Source organism: Rutilus rutilus (genome assembly GCF_951802725.1).
Source record: "Rutilus rutilus genome assembly, chromosome: 3".
Lineage (NCBI taxonomy): Eukaryota > Metazoa > Chordata > Actinopteri > Cypriniformes > Leuciscidae > Rutilus > Rutilus rutilus.
The window spans coordinates 20,192,537-20,209,995 of NC_140211.1; the positions used below are offsets into that span (position 1 = coordinate 20,192,537).

Below are 17,459 nucleotides of genomic sequence, written 5' to 3' on the forward strand. Positions count from 1 at the left end.
ACTCATGGACAAACACAGACACACAAATGAAAACAGATTAAAGCCCACACCATAAAATTCTTCTTAACCAGATAATAAAAATAACTTTGAGGTGTTTGGACAAGACAAGCAAATTCACTAGTCCTACACCTACCAGTTGTTCTGTTTGTGGACTCTGAAACGTTAAACATCTATGTTCCTGTTCTGTACAATGCTGTTTTGCTTATACAAACATGAACGCGCTTTAATATTTTACTTTCCTGTTCAGAATGTGTAGAGTATATCAGTAGAGTATTTGTGTGTAAATATGGGTGTGAGCCAGTTGTAATTTTTTATTATTTATTATACATAGCATATTCTTCTCTCTTTTATTATTTTAAAGTTCCATTCATCTATCCATCCATCCATATATAACGCTGTATCCTCTGTATAGGGTCATGCATGGGCTATTTTAAAGTTAAATATGTGCAATTTTTTATCAGTTACCTGTTTTTCTTTGTTCCATTTTCCCGCTCCTCGTTTGTAACTATGGTTTCTGATTAAGGAGTCATCACCTGCTCTTCATTTGAGTTCTATCACTTTCCTCCTTTTCATTCAGTTGGTGTCTGGTATTGGTCGTGTATCTGTTACACTGCCTTCCTGCTATCGGTTTACCTAAGTTTGTGGAAACTTGTTTGAATGTTTTTCATCATCTTCATTTGGACCTGATCGTGACAAACACATAATTATCTCATAAAAATATTTTCTGAGCTTTTTAAAATAAAATGTTTTTTTTTTTTATTTTTTTTTATATATATACAGTATATAAAATATAGAATTATTCACAATAAGGCAAGTGTTAATAAAACGAACTTCCAAATGTCAGGTGTAATTCAATATTACTTGCCATTTCTCTGTAATTATTTGAAATAGTTTCAAAGTAAATCCTACACCAGTTTTTTGTCAGTTTATGAACATATCAGTATATTTTTCAAAACCATATTGACTCTCTGCCATTGATACACAACACCAGGGACACACGCTGAAGTTCCACTAGCCTCTGCTGCATCTTGTTCTACGGATTTTTCTCTTCATTTCTACTTCTCTCTTTTTTTAACCAATTCTAGCTCTCTGTTTCTGTTTCTTTTCTCTTCTCAATCCCTCATCCTGCTGTGGTTAGTCGGAAGGTTTTTGTATTTCATTGTGGTGTCTGCTCAGCAGTAGCAACTGCATGATGTCTGCAACATTACAGTCTGGTCATCAGTTGTCTGGCCTGTCACCTGACAGATGGGTTTACCAACATCTACAGATGGATACACTCACCCCTGCATTATTAAAATTTATTCAAAGACAGAATCAGCTGCTCTCGCCTTGTGATTGCAACTGGGAATTGCCCATTCTACTGTCACCATGGTTATTTGATTGACTAGTGACATGCTGTTTAAATCTGGTCCCAAGGGGGTCTGTGGTCATTTCTGGGACTGCCAGCTTTGTAAGTGGTGAATTACTGTGGTTTATTAATAGCTTAGTCTGAAAGGTTGCCAGGGTTGCCTTAATCTGATTTTATTACTGCAAGTCCACTGCATCAAAGAAATGAAATAGATTATACTTTATTGCATAGCCTACATAAGCAAATTTACATTGACAACATAGAATTGAAATAGAGCCACACTTGGAATTATTTTCTGAAACCCCTGAAGATATATCTATCGGGTTAAATGTCCTACAGCTTTAAGGATTATGTAACCACTATTAAATGTCTAATTCTATCCCGCCCATGTAAACTGTGTTTATTGGAGAAGTTCAAATGCTTAACAGGAAGGAAGGAAACACCACTTAAAAGATAGCAGATAAATGAGTCAAAATGTGATTTTTATAAACCATAAAAGAAAACATTTCAGCCCACCTCCCTTGAGCACACAGAGAAAGACATACAGTAATATTTTGCTACATGCGTCACTACTTACAGCCACTAGAGGTCACCATCACCGGCCTGTATGTAGCCTACTCAGCAGTTTATTTATATAAAAAAATAAAAAAATAAAAATGTTTATGTAATTTATTTAATCTGTGCTGCTAAATGTAACCATTAGGTAGTACCAAAAGAAAGTTAGCAGTAGGCTAGATATTTCCATTGAGAAACCTGCTCACTGATATAACTAAAGTCTTCATTTCCTGTGTACATGATTGTAAACATATTTTTTTCAAAATGCTGTTACTGTAAAATGACTGTTTTGGATCTTGAGTTTAGCTAGAGAGCAGCTGTTCAAAGTGAGAGCATAACTGCAAATGTAATATTGATTTTAGTTCCAAAAACAAGAGGTCAATATTGAATAACTGTTTAGAGACAGTTTTGCCAGTTTCTTTGTCAATATTTGCTCCACCAATAGAAATAGTTACATACGAGGCCAAAGCTCTTGTGCTTCTATGAGCAAAACAGTGTCCTTCCTGAATTCATCAGTTTTTTATTGAATCGGTTAATGAATGATTAAATAACTCACTCATAATATACAAATAAAGACTTGTCGCTTCCTACTCAACATCAATCAACAGTCAACAATGTCAGCTTTTACAAGTTAGTTTCAATAATTGTCTCTTTTTTTTTTTTGACTGGACATTTAAAAGAATAGTAGTTTAATGTTTTCACACAAAAAGCAATACAATTCCGAGCCAGTCGATATGTGCCACAAAGAGAAAGCTTAAGAAAGAAAGCAAAGAGAACACCCAATGGAATATTCAGGTTTTTAATCATACTACACAATCACAAAAGCTCTTAAAATATAAAAATATAATTTCTATTAGAAAATATTTTGTAAATATTTTTAAAAGATCACCAAATATTATTAAAGGGCTAGTTCACTTTTAAATTAATTTTTTATATGTTTTAGCTTACCTCAAGGGCATCCAAGATGTAGGTGTCTTTGTTTCCGCAGTAGTTTCAATTTTGATATTTTTCGGTCAAACCGTTCTTGTCTGTCAGTCATATAATGCAGGTCGATGGTCACTGTCTCAAAACACAAGCACAGAGTCCAAATTAAAACAATTCCCCATCGTCCAAATTAAACAATTCCCCATCGTAAGTACACATTGATGGCCTAAGACACGAAACGAGCGGTTTGTGTGAGAAAACGAACAGTATTTATATCGTTGTTATCTCTTGAAAACAGCACACGTCCAAATGATCTGACGGCGCGGGCGGGTATAGATATATACATAGATGTCGCCTTGGCTACGGTTTCGTTCCAATGAACTGCAGTAGCGAAGGCGACATCTAGTGTATACATCTATACCCGCCCGCGGGCGTGTATAGATGTATACACTAGATGGTGCTTGGCTACGGTTTCGTTCCAATGAACTGCAGTAGCCAAGGCGACATCTATGTATATATCTATACCCGCCCGCGCCGTCAGATCATTTGGACGTGTGCTGTTTTCAAGAGATAACAACGATATAAATACTGTTCGTTTTCTCACACAAACCGCTCGATTCGTGTCTCAGGCCATCAATGTGTACTTATGATGGGTAATTGTTTAATTTGGACGATGGGGAATTGTTTTAATTTGGACTCTGTGCTTGTGTTTGAGACAGTGACCATCGACCTGCATTATATGACTGACAGACAATAACGGTTTGACCTAAAAATATCAAAATTGAAACTACTGCGGGAAAAAAAGACACCTACATCTTGGATGCCCTTGAGGTAAGCTAAAACATACCAAAATTTTATTTCAAAGTGAACTATCCCTTTAAATATAAAAATATCATTTCTATTAAAAATAGTTTGAAAATATTTTTAAAAAACCTCAGGGAACATGTATACTGCAAATATTGTTAAAATGTTTTCATTACTGTAACCTCAAATATACAAACTCAAAGATTACATACAGCAGATTTACACAAAAACTGAAGCTATTACGTTCACACAAATAATAAGAAAAAAAAACAGCATTATACGTGGAGCATTTATGTTTAATTCCCAAGACTGTGTTCTGGAGCACAATGTCATCTGAGAAACATTGAATATTATGACATACAGGATGAGCATTCGACGCAGTATAGGCCTACTCACTTATAAACACACCATCTCTGCACTGTAACATAACAGATCCTGTACTGCCCCCATCCAAACTCAATTCACATCTCTTTTTCATCCGTTCAAGAGTATAGTATCGCAGCATGAGAAAACATCCTGTTTAGATACAGAAACATTGATTATTATATAGATTATAATCAATGATTGAGAATTATAACTCTAAAAGGCTTCTTAACTCATTTGCATGCAATGGACCTCCACGCAAGCTTTCTGAAACAGCCTTGTATAAAGAAAAAAAAAACTTACAGGAACACATCTTACTGTTCCTATTTGATTATATTATGTCACATTGAAACAATAACCTTGACAAGGCCAGTATTTGATCTTTCGGAAACACTTTAGAATATGTTCCTTCATTAATGAATAACTACACAGGAACAAATTTGAGTAACGCACTATTAGCATTCTAGTAACTACAATTAACTAACAAGAAACTCTGATTAACAAATTAGTAAGTAATAGCGCTCAGTTGAATGTGGTAGGTCACTATTAGCTAATCAGTTAATACTTTTTTTTTTTGATTCGTTGAATTTAATAAAAAAAAAATATCGTAAGTGGTTGCACACAATAGATTTTACCTACATTTAAATAAATGTATTAAGTTGAACTTAATACATTTCAGTTCAACTTAATGCATTTTTTTTAAATGTAGGTAAAATCTATTGTGTGCAACCACTTACGATAATTCTTTTTATCAAATTCAACGAATCATTTTTTTCAGTGTACCTCCCTACTACAGGTTCATAATGAATATGAATAATGCATAATTTATAATAAAATGTAAATGTAAATCACCAGTAATGACTCAAGTGCTACTACATCCTTCTAAAGGAATTACTAATTATTTGGATCAGTATTCTAAAGTGGAAAACATGATAACTAGGCTACCTAATATTTACTGAAGTCATTGTGAGCTTTTGAGATTTTTGTAAGATTTTGAAGTCATTACTAGTGTGTTGCCATGATGTTCACTTTAGAATACTGATCCAAATAATGAGTAGTTCCTTTAGAAAGATGTAGTAACACTTGAGTCATTACTATCCAAAACCTTACAAAAACCTCAAAAGCTTACAATGACTTCAGTCAATGTTAGGTTAATAAGCTTTTTACTTTAGAATACTGGTTCAAATTATTAATAGATCCTTTAGAAGGATGTAGTAACACTTGATTAATTACTAATGAGTTACCATTATATTATACATTATGCATTATTAATATTAATTATGAATCTGTATATAGTAGTTCTTGTAGTCAAGGTCACATATATTTATATAGCGCTTTTTACAATACAGATTGTTTCAAAGCAGCTTTACAGAGATAACAGGAAAATGCAGCAAAGTTTGTTTCCAGAAGAAAATAGCGTCAGTCCAGCTTAAAGGGACACTCCACCCATTTGCATTAAGCTTTGCATTGTTAGAAACCCAGTCATACTATTGAATGGTCGTGCAACACTCTCTCATTTTCCCCTGAGACGGGAGAAATCCGTTATTTACCTCTTACACTTCCTCCTACAATGACGCAAAAATCGTCATTTTGCGTCATTGTAGGAGGAAGTGTAAGAGGGGGGGATTTCTGTTGAGACTACAAGCACTCGTTCCTCATCTTTCCCAGGGGGCGGGACCCGCTCACGCTACAGACCTATTACAGATCAGTGGGTGGGACTTTACTCTCTGAAACTGAAAGCAATATCCTCCATCTTGTTTGAAGCTAAGCTAACAGGCGCTGTGGAGACAGATGTAAAGTTATGACAATAGCGGAGGAGAGTGCTCAATATGATATAGAAGAAGAGGATTTCGGAAGTCTGATGCTCGAATCAGGTGTTTGTGGCTACCTTTACAAGCCGCATTATAGCGAAGAGCAGCCGAGGCAGAAGACCTGCCTGCCGCGGACGAGGAGCCCGGACTGGCTCGGGTTAGGGCGGACTGGTGGCGCCGGTGATCTCACTATGCAACTCATAGACTGTAAGATGCAACTACGAACACAGAGATAGAGTCCGTCTGCGGCAAAAAATTTCAACGATGACAATTTCTTCTGGACGAAATCTCTGAATCAGACGAGGACACGGACGTTTGTGTTGAGAACTATCCTAGTTTCGCACAGCATATGTTCTGACTGAACATCCAGGTACCATGCAATAATTCACCTTTTCGAAAGAAATACAAACGAGGAGTAATGAGTTCGCCAACTAACTAGACATTTTGTGTGAATGTGAAATGAATTTCAAGCTCTGGTGGTAGCTAGCCTTGTAGACGGAAGAGTGATTTCTCTTATAGGCAGATATGCGCTTTCTGGATTAGTGGGAGTGGCTTGCGGAGCTGTGCAATGTGGTGCATTGTGGGAGTTGTTGTCTTTCATACAAATGCGTCCTGAAGTTATTTTTTGTCTTTCCTCGGTCACGAAGGCACCAAATTCAAAATTTATTTTACATTTCGACTACATATATGACCCACTTTAAATAAAAAACAATGTTCAAATGGGTGGAATGCCCCTTTAAGTAAGTTCAGTGATGTTTCATTTTGTTATAAAAAAAGTTATTAATTTAGTTCATTTTTATATATAGCCGCTCTGGAGAAAACCGTGATGTCAACGTCCAGCTCAGTTCAGTTCTCATATAGGCCTAATGGTGTCAATGCAGACAGATCAATCATCAATATTATTGTTGATTATTAAATTAAATGTTAAATTTAATGTCCCCAACTAAGCAAGCCAAAAGCCAATGGCAACAAAGGTGAAAAAAGGCGACAGTGAGGTATGAAAAATAGTTACTGATTAGGGTTACACTTTATTTTAAGTTGTCATTGTTACAGTGTAATTATACATTTAAGTACTGTGTAATATTAAGTAACTACATGTACTTACTATAGGGTTAGGGTAGGATTAGGATTTGGTTGAGGGCTATTTGCATGTAATTATGCATAATTTACTGTTATTACTATGGTAAGTACATGTAACATGTAAATATGTAACACTGTAAAATAAAGTGTTACCCTGATTAGCTAACAGTGAACTATCACATTCGACTGAGCGCTATTACTTAGTACTAATTCGTTAATCTTGAGTTTCTTGTTAGTTAATAGTAGTTACTAGAATGTTAATATTGCATTACTCAAATTTGTTCCTGTGTAGTTATTCATTAATGAAGGAACAGTATTTTAAAGTGTTACCGATCTTTCTTATATGTTTTAATGAAGTATTAATGCATTAATGAAAATGAAAAAAACTCACCGTGACAGGAATTGATAATGCAGAAAAGGGAAAGGGTGGCCTCTGTGAGAAGGACAAAGTTGAAGAGGCCCCACGTTGTGCCAAACAGACAAGTGAGACCCCAGATACTGAGAAAAGCCATGCGGTTCTTCCTCCACTCAGGTCGGTTCCGTATCTTTGTAGCCACAAAGAAAAGCATGAATGCACCAGAGCTCACCACAACTGCCAATAAGCCAGTATTAATGATGAAATGGGCCAATCTGCTCCTGTCAGAATCCAACATCCAGCATCTAAGTAAAAAAAAAAAAAAAAAAAAAAAAATCAAATAATAATAATTTTAAAAATATATTTTTTTTCGCAAACTGCACGATTACAGCTTAAGTAGGTCTGCTTACATAAAATATAGACCGGTGTCATCTTCACTTGTCATAATATTCCTAAATCCATAAATAATACCTATAGAGAGCAATCTACAAACTAGTAAAGCTGGAATACCTAAAGGGGAAAAAAAGTATAGAATTATTTACCTTCAATAAAAATTAGGGCTCTTAGGACATAATAATTTATAATTTAACTATCTCACCAAAGCCTGCCAAGTAAAAGACCCATGGAGGAAGACTTGAGGTGAATCTACAGCACACCAACAAGACCGTGTGAAACATTTCCACAGTCATCCAGCAGAGTGTGCTGAGTAGCGAGTAGTGCAGAAGAGTTCCTGTTATCTTACAAACGGTTTCATTTCCTGTGTTTGCTAGTGTACTGGTAAGGCTGAAGCACAGGCACAAAAAAAATGTTGCCACCACCAGCCCACGATGCACCAGTACGGACTGATCTTTCTTTCCTCTGGAGACCAGGGAAACCAATGGAGACAAAACAGGAAATAGAAATAATCAATTGGGCAGATTCACAATAGCCATGCACTAAGCATTCCATGTACCAATGAAGTCCTAGTTACCTGCGTTTAGACAGCCAATAGAGGAGAACCACACAGCTAAGTAAAGACAGGGCACAGCCCACAGCGGTAATGAACGTTGGAGCATCTAGATAGCGTGTAGCTTTCTGTTCCACTTGCTAAAGAAATGGAGAAATAGACTTACAAACCTTTTCTATGGTGTAATCCATTAAGCAAGCAGTCCCACTCCAAACTTGATAGTATACACATAATCAAGTAAGAGGGAAAGACCATTTATGAAGTAAATAAGTAGGCTACTATTGATTGAGTTCATATATGTTGGGTCTCAATGAGAAATATTAACAGCAGTCAGTCAAAACACCCATACTAGTCAAAAGAAAATTTGAATTGTATATTTATGTTATTAATTATTTTTCTCTGCTCATGAAATTGCTGCTCACCATAACAACAGTGACGTAAGCAAAGTGATAACAATGACACTCTGTCTCTGTTACGCTTATGATAACTGTCCCGCAACCCTCTGATCTCCAGTTTACTTCCCTGTCTAAAAAGAAAGAATACGAGTTTGAGAAGAACGATCAGTATTTGATACCAGTTGAGTTTGAAGATCTATACACGTACCTTTTCTTGTGTCCCATGAAACACATTGTTTAGAGTAGTTAGACTGTGGAATGCAATAGAAACATCAATATATTTTTAAGAGTCAAGAGAACTTATTTGAATTTTGCACAATTTACTCTTGGGAAACTGGGCATTGAAATGCTTGTGAAGAGGTTCAGATTTACAGTAACATTACAGGACCATACAAAATTTTGTAAACAACCGTATACACAAATATAAACACAAAGTTGAGGGTACTGGGATATTAAAGTGACATGCTATTTCATATGCAGAACAATGAATACAAATAAGTGGCAGTAACAAATACAATAAAGAGTAAAGAAAAGTAGAAAGAGTAGCAAGTAGTCAATAATATGTCATATGCACGATAAGCACCTGTAAGGCACTTAAACAGACATGGTGACTCTAGATCAGATGATGTACAAAGAAACAAACGTACTGGGAGGGCAGAGTGATGGAACCGGATTTTGACAGGCTCTCTGAGGTTTTTGATGGTTTCGTTCTCTACAGAGAGTCCAACTATGCCACCCAGAAGAATTGAATCAGAAGGTCCCCCCTATACATCACAAATACTGTTGTATCATACTGTACATTGCTCCACATGATTTATTTCTGCTTGACAAATATTGTCATACCTGAAATAATTTCTGTTCCATGTAGTAAATACACACCACTCTGGTTTTAGTCTTTGCTGTTGATTTCAGGCAAGAGGGAAGATAAACGGAGGGTATCATGTTTGGGTCTACAGATGGAGGGGCCTGGAATGCAAAACATATTTATTCATATGTAAGAAAAAGACCTTTCTGTGAATCAAAGATAGTTTGAACTCAGCCTAAAAAAAGTGAATGTCATTTACTGGCAGAGTTAAATTGAGTCCTTTGAAGCCCTCTTCCATCTCAATAACTTCGCTCTGAGCACAAGGTAGATCCACACGACCTATTGTATTGGATATCATCACTACTTCCTCTATCCTGCAAACACGCACAAACACACATTAACAGATACTCAAATGTTACTTTCTGTAGGTATTAACATGCTTTACCAAGTAATTCTTACATACTCAGACATGAATGGAGCAAAAATTGCATGATTACACAAGTGCAAGTTTTGAAGATGTTATTAATGAATTAAAGATGCATTGATGCACTTGGTCCATGCATTACATAAAAGTGAACATATAACTTATAAAGCCACTGCAGCGTGTGTCTTTAGCTTCCTGTTTGTGGCTCAACCTCTGTTTTTCACTCAGACTTAAGATCATCATGATTGCACTCTTACAAGGAAGGAAGAGGTGATATCTGCATGATTGAACATATCAGTTCATATCAGTCTAAAGTAATAGTGAAACTACCAAACTAAAATAAAATGAAGTTTTAACTCGGAGCTCAAGCCGAGCCTCGGGTTCGAGCCTCCTCCGGGGACAGCAAGCCAAATTAGTTTCCTATTAAGCTTTAAAGGTGAACTAAGTAACTTTTTTACCTTAACTGAACAGCTTCGGAGTCATTGGAATGGTTATATTACTTATTTCGGGTTGAATGGTGGTCGTTTCGCACCCCCCTGGTGCCCGTGAGCGGAAAATTTGCACTTGCAACTTTGAGACGGCGGGCCGCCGGCCGCCGCGGCAGGAAGTATCGCGTGATATCAGGTCTCGCGATGTAAACAATTGCTTTACGGCCAAAAGAAATCTGCTCAAATACTGTCATTATTGCGCTCCCTCACGCTGTCCGAACCCGAAGGAAGAAGACGTTTTAAAGAATATCCCATCTGCTTTGATGTCGTTGATCTACTAGCCTCTGGTGTCTGAGAATAGCCAACGAGTTTTTACAACAGTGTTGTCAAATATCTATTCCGAAGCTGTGGGGGGAGCTCTAGAGAGAAACCTGCGAGCAAAAAGCGAGAATACAGCGAAGAAATCCCGAAGCTACTGAGTGCTGCTTTAAGGCTGAATGGGCAGGCGAACTAGTGAAACGATAATTGGCTTACATGTTTGCTCCTCTGGACTTCTGACTTGCCTCATCACAGACCTTCTCTTCTATAAGTGGGAAAACAGATGAAATATACTGAAACCAAAGTAATTACATACTCAGAAATGCTAAACTCACTCAGTGTAACTTTTTATATCTGACACTTTGACAAAAATGAACATATTACATTAAAGGTTCTTACTGCAGTTGATTGAATCCCCTTTAAATGTATATATTTCCATTACATCGTTACTGATGATATCACCATGGATGCTGCCGTTCACAATACCATACAGACTGGCCTTTTTCAGGTACCCTTGTGAGGGGTCAGTGCAGCAGGATCCTTGAAGGCCTTTTCGTTCACACAGAATGTGATCCTTTCCATTCACCTCCACTATCAGCAGGTCCAGCAGCGGATCCCAGAACACACAGAAATTACTTTGATTTTGAAGAGGGTTTGAAGCTAGGTGAATGGATGAAGATTGTGTGCACTTCGCGGTGATATTGCCCAGAATAGAGAGTGTGCTCTCATTTGCTGAAATCTCAATATTCTCACAGCCTGTTCTCAAATCATACTTCAGATTTCGGGATGCGTTGCCATGGCGCCATACTCCACACATCTTAAAGTCTCTGTCATCCTCTAATGTTGCTAAATGGACAAGAACATTAAATGATTTGATGAAAACAAACAAACAAACAAACAAACAAATACAAAAGTTGCAAACTTTTTTGCTTTGTTAATTTCTACATATTTTTTCCTGCTACTATCCTTGAATTCTTATTGAATTCTTTAGTGATCACTTTCTTACCCAGACCAAAACTGAACAAAAGACAGGTAATCATCCACATCCTTACGGTCTTTGGATTCTGCTTCATAAATTGTGCCTCAAAAGCAACAGAGAGAATTCAGTTAAGAAGAGATTAAACGTGCTCAATGACATGCCCTAAGTCAAGCAATGGCTTCAATATAAATTCAAAAAATTCCATAGACGTGTGTATACCTTTTTGATAAAATTACATTATTATAACTAATTAATTTCATGAGCATTAGTATCCTTACTGCATAACATGAAGTCAACTCACATCGCCTGTGGGGCATGACTTGATGAACATCTCCTGATTTGTTTCTTGCTGCCTGGTGTCTCGCCTCACTCTTTCATTTGTTAAATCCCAAGGTGAGTTAACGACAAAGATCAGAGACCAGAACGGCTGCATACAAACAAACGTGTTATTGGTAAAATAAAGCAGAAAATTAATAAATGAATTACAGATTCTTTATATAGAAGACCTATAACACTTTCCTCTTAGTCGATCGTGAGAAACATATGCTCTTTAGAGACTTCAACAGAGCTGTCTCAGGGTGTTAATTTCAACCACACACTCAGACCACAGCTAAAACTCTTATTAATAGCAGAGCAACACTTTAATGTGACACATAACAACCAAATGTACCTAAGAACATATACAGTAAATGGAAACAAAATAGATAGTAGAGAATAGATATACGTACAAATTAAAGTTTGACTTTTGACAATTAGAACTAATAACTTCAAAGCAATGAAAACTGGCCTGCTATGGTCTGCTTGTTCTCTCTCTCTCTCTGTGGCCATTCTGTCATGGTTTTGAAAAGGTAAAGTCACAGTTGAAGTTTCCTGACTGTGATAATGTACTGGTCTTGTGTTCCATGAAGATAATGTACCATGAATCTTCTTTGGAAGGAAAGTGGAGTGTGTGAAATGTGTGTATTTTGGGATAGAGTTGCTGGGTGTAGTACAGGTGTGGTATATTTCTTATGTGTCCCTGCTTTATAATAATTTCTGCGTGAAGAGCATGGAAAAATAAGGTCATTTATTTCCAGCAATAGGAGGTGGTCCATGTTGTGTGTAAAGGAAGGGTGTGTTCTGATGAACCATTTACAGGAAGAAAACATTATGTAATCCCAGGAGGAAACTCTGGCAAATCTTAATCCTGCAGGGTTGAAATAAAACTCATGCTAAGAAAACTATTGAAAAAGATTTATTTTTTCCCAGTTTTTATGTTACACCGAAAAATATTCAATAAAATCTTATTTCTAAACAGCTAATCTAAATTATTTCTAAACGTCATAGCCTATTGTAGTGGCGATCGTACCACAAAAAAAACCACTTGAGGGAATTTGAAGTCGTCTCCAACGCGTACGGTGCAAGAAATCAGGTCTGCCATGGAACTCGTTTTTTCACTTTATTTTATGCAGAGTAAAATGACTTACAAACACTGCTGCTTGCATTGCTGATGTAACTCGAGCTCGTAAGTTTGCAAGCAACATTAAACATGATGTTAGTAGCTGGACATGACAAAATCCATCACACACATGCACGCATGCACGGTTGAAAAACTGTGTGGCTTCCCAGATCCTAATTCCCTGACGCTATTCACCTGTAACTTCCTCATATAGCCTGTGATGCCCTGCCTATGCCCCCTGGTGTGCAGGTGGAAGAACGTCACCCTCATGCAACTTAACCACCAACAAAAAACATATAACACATTAAAATTGGCTACAACACCTATGATTTAGGCTAAACATAACTATTTATTAACAATTACATTTTTTCACAATTGCTAAGACACATTTTCTCGAAAACTTCAACTATTTTCTCACAACCAAAACTTCAAACTACATAAAAAAAAATCCTGACTTCTTTGGCAAAATCAAACAATCGCCTCAAAACCATTTCACCTGTACTCAAAATCATACAATGCTTTCAGATCATACACAAAGCAAGTCAATAAACACTACAGCTCATTCTTTAGACACTACATAAAAAATGGAGAACACAGCATACAGAGCATATAGTTACAGAAAATGGGGATGGGGGATGGGGGATGGGTATGGGGTATGGGTATGGGTATGGGTATGGGGTATGGGGATGGGGGATGGGGTATGGGGATGGGGGATGGGGTATGGGGATGGGGTATGGGGATGGGGGATGGGATGGGGTTGGGGTATGGGTATGGGTATGGGGTTGGGGTATGGGGATGGGGATGGGGATGGGGATGGGGTATGGGTATGGGTATGGGGATGGGGGATGGGGGATGGTGGACGGGGGATGGGGATGGAGGTGGAGGTGGGGGAACGGATTCCGACAGCTGGATTATTTGCTGTCAGATTATCCTTTACTGTTTCCTACACAATGAGGTTCTAATATTTATCAAACTGATGCTGGTGAAACTCCATCTACACAGGGAATAAAATCAGCATCTTTTAAGCCACTACAGTACATCAACATATCTCATCACATGGTTGGGGGAACAGATTATGACAGCTGGATTGTTTGCCGTCAGATTCTGTTCCCCCCATGTTTCTTACAAAATGAGGTTCTTATATTTACAAAATTGACACCAGCTACTCTGTGCTGATAGCCTAGTAGGCAGCTCCCTGACATCTAGCACTGGTGTGCTTTTGGGTGACCTGAGTTTGAATCCTGGCTCTTGGACTTTTCCTGATCCTGTCTCCTACTTTGCTTCCTTTTTACATACTGTCCTACTGTATTATGATGAAAGGAAAAAACGTAAATCTTTAAGCTGTTGCTGGTTAAGCTCCATCTACACACAGAATAGAATCAGCATCTTTTAATCAGATTATGTTCCCCCCATTTTTCCTACACAATGAGGTTCTAATATATACAGTGGGTACGGAAAGTATTCAGACCCTCTTAAATGTTTCACTCTTTGTTATATTGCAGCCATTTGCTAAAATCATTTAAGTTCATTTTTTTTTCCTCATTATTGTACACACAGTACCCCACATTGACAGAAAAACACAGAATTGTTGACATTTTTGCACATTTATTACAGTTTTTCTCAATTGTTTACACACAAATACTGGTACTTGAGACACAATGACCACAACATGTAACTCATTCACCAACCCCCTGAACCAGTTCTGCTAGACTACAAGCACAATTCCTGCTTTACACTCAAATTGCAGTTCGAAAACACGCTTTTTTCAAAACACTACACACAATTCTGTAAAAAAAGAAAAAAAGATAATGCCAGTAAACTATGGAGTGCCGCAAGGATCTGTGTTGGGCCCTCTGCTATTCTCAATATATATGCTGCCACTTGGTAATATTATAAGAAAACATGGAATTAATTTCCACTGTTATGCTGATGACACTCAATTATATATTTCATCAGGACCAGATGAAAACAATAAATTATCTAAATTGACAGAGTGTGTTAAAGATATAAAATACTGGATGACGTGTAATTTTCTGCTATTAAATTCAGATAAAACGGAGGTATTACTTATTGGTCCAAAAAACTGCCCACAAAACCTCTTACAATACAACTTTAATTTAGAAGGATTTCCTGTTACTTTATCCTCTACAGTAAAAGACCTGGGGCCCGTTCTTCGTACGTCGCTAACTCAGTTAGCTGGATTTGATTGTTGGCGATTTGGCATGATCTTGGATTGTTTGGTTCTTCGACGCTCATCCTGGACTTGCTGTCATAGCAACAGGTGCGCAATCTTAAACCTGCTCGGGAGCAGGCTTATTTCATGTTAACAGGATTAGACTGTGGCTTCATAAGCGGAGCTGATACGGGAAGTCCAGCGCAGCGCGATAGTGCATTTTCTGAGATATATTTTTTTCTCGTGACTCGTGAGATTGTCGTTTACATTATTAATTTGTTGGAAACGCACATTTATTTTAGACTTGTCGGAGTCGGGCTTTAACTACAGCACAAACTGTTTGCATTGCCCTAAAATTATTTGCGAGTGGCTCTTTCCTTTACACTATTGGAGAGTGGAAAGTGCTGTCTGTCATGTCATTCGGACTTTACCTGGCGCTTTTAGGTTTAAAAAACAGTTTTAGTTTTTTTTTTTTTTGGTGGCATTTCCAAGCCACTTACAGTTTTTGCCCGTTGCTTGAACACATTTTGCAAAACTTCGCTCATTGTGCCAAAACTCTACACACAAAGTAAACATGACACAACACTGGGAAATATACCATTCACATCTGTGTCAAATTGAAACTCTATCAAAACCTAACATTCCTTTGTCAAAATGTAACTCTGATGACAAAATGACACATACTTGCATCATATGCATACACTTTCAGATCAGGGGGAACACACTAGTCTACTTTATATAAAACACTGCAGTCTTTGATTTTCACTGTTTATTCAGAAGGCATATTTTCAGGAGGCACATTTTCAAACAACCAAAAAAGCAAAATAGGCCTACTCAATATTGTATATTGCAGTAACATGAATTCAGATAAAGCAAAAAATAAATAAATAATAATAATAATAGAAAAAACACTATGCTGTAAACACAGAAAATCATGGCAATTGTGCATACGTGGGCTCATGGATCCCGCCGTCTGTTGGGGTCTGGCCACAGGACCTCATCGACATCGCAAGCAATGTCTTCTCCCGCTAGGCACCGGGGAAAATATCCCCTTGCATGTCGAAACCATCCATGGATTGCTGTCACCTGAATGTCGCCGCAGGCCTGTTCCATTGCCTGCAGAAGAGGCATGCGGGCATGTGGTTGGCGGTCATATATACACGCCATCTCCAGGCCGAAAAGAATTCCTCTATAGGGTTTAAAAATGATTATACTGTAAGTAATCATGGCAGGGGCGTAGCACAAGATCCCGGGCCCTATGTATAGGCAGTCCTGATGGGCCCCCATGTTCCAAATAAAATATATTCCAGACTTTTCAAGGGCCCTCTCTCCCCTTGGGGCCCTGGTAATCAGTACTGCATTTACCCCCAGTCCGACACCCCTGAATCATGGTATGTTTCACAAAAACTACCACTTTGGCTGCAAAAGGAGCATTAGCACCCTGCAATACCCTGTACACGTGATGTGGTAATGTGATATACTGTAGTACAGTGCTGTAAATACCATCTGAGTAGAGTAGAAGGTAGAGAGGTGAAGACATACCTGTTTTCTAGTCGGAATGTTCTTATTACAGATGCCACTGTGAAGCGGCTTAGATGTGGGTGGACTCTCTGCCTAGCTTCCCTCATAGTAAGGCCATGGTTGATGACATGGTCCACCAAAGTTGCTCTTATATCATCAGAAATAGGGGTCCGTGCATGGCCTCTTTGACCTTGACCTTGACCTTGACCTTGACCTCGTCCTCCTCCTCCTCCTCCTCCTCCTCCTCCTCCTCCTCCTCCTCCTCCTCCTCCTCCTCCTCCTCCTCCTTTTTGTAGCTGGCTGATTGGTGTTCAGTTTTGCAAGTAAGTGCCTTCAGGTGTGTATTTGAGTGGTTGCAATTACCCGATGTGTTTTGTATTTTGGATACATGTGTTTTCCAAATGGCACCCTGAGATTTCATTTTTGAATGAAGTGTCTTATGTATGAAATAGAGTGTAGTATGCAGGACCAAGTGTGTTGCATAAAGGAGTAAGTGTGTTGCAGAATTGCAACTAGAGTGCAAAGCAGCGCTTTTGTTTAAGGTATGGGTACATGTGTTGGACGTATGGTAACAAAAGCTTCAAGTTGTGTTACTTTAGCATGGGTCTATAGTGTTCAAGCAACGGGCAAAAACTGTAAGACCCAATGTTGTAAAGCAGTTTTTTTTAAAGCAGGTTTTTTTTAGGCTATCATAATTTTTTATGGAGATCATTCAATCATGACCATGCCATATACTGTAATAGTATATGTCACTCATGCTTCACTAACATGATTGGTACCGGCTAGCTAGAC

General features: G+C 37.8%; 1 protein-coding gene across 3 annotated transcripts; it reads right to left on the reverse strand.

Moving 5' to 3' along the window:
- Positions 1-3,661: 3,661 nt before the first annotated feature.
- Positions 3,662-12,062, reverse strand: LOC311288488 (adhesion G-protein coupled receptor G5-like). 3 transcript variants are annotated; one of them, XM_084405905.1, is made up of 14 exons: positions 11,837-12,062; positions 11,563-11,620; positions 10,956-11,402; positions 10,773-10,821; positions 9,646-9,760; positions 9,425-9,547; positions 9,229-9,345; positions 8,790-8,832; positions 8,609-8,712; positions 8,211-8,326; positions 7,839-8,098; positions 7,651-7,750; positions 7,277-7,545; positions 3,662-4,147 (listed from the first exon to the last, which is right to left on the reverse strand). In XM_084405905.1, exons 1-14 carry the CDS (start codon positions 11,966-11,968, stop codon positions 4,020-4,022), a joined length of 2,061 nt encoding a protein of 686 aa, XP_084262031.1. In that variant the 5' UTR covers positions 11,969-12,062; the 3' UTR covers positions 3,662-4,019. The 3 variants fall into 3 exon arrangements, with proteins under 3 accessions (XP_084262031.1, XP_084262030.1, XP_084262032.1); XM_084405904.1 differs by having other exon boundaries at positions 11,563-11,638; XM_084405906.1 differs by having other exon boundaries at positions 11,563-11,638; positions 11,814-12,062.
- Positions 12,063-17,459: the final 5,397 nt, after the last annotated feature.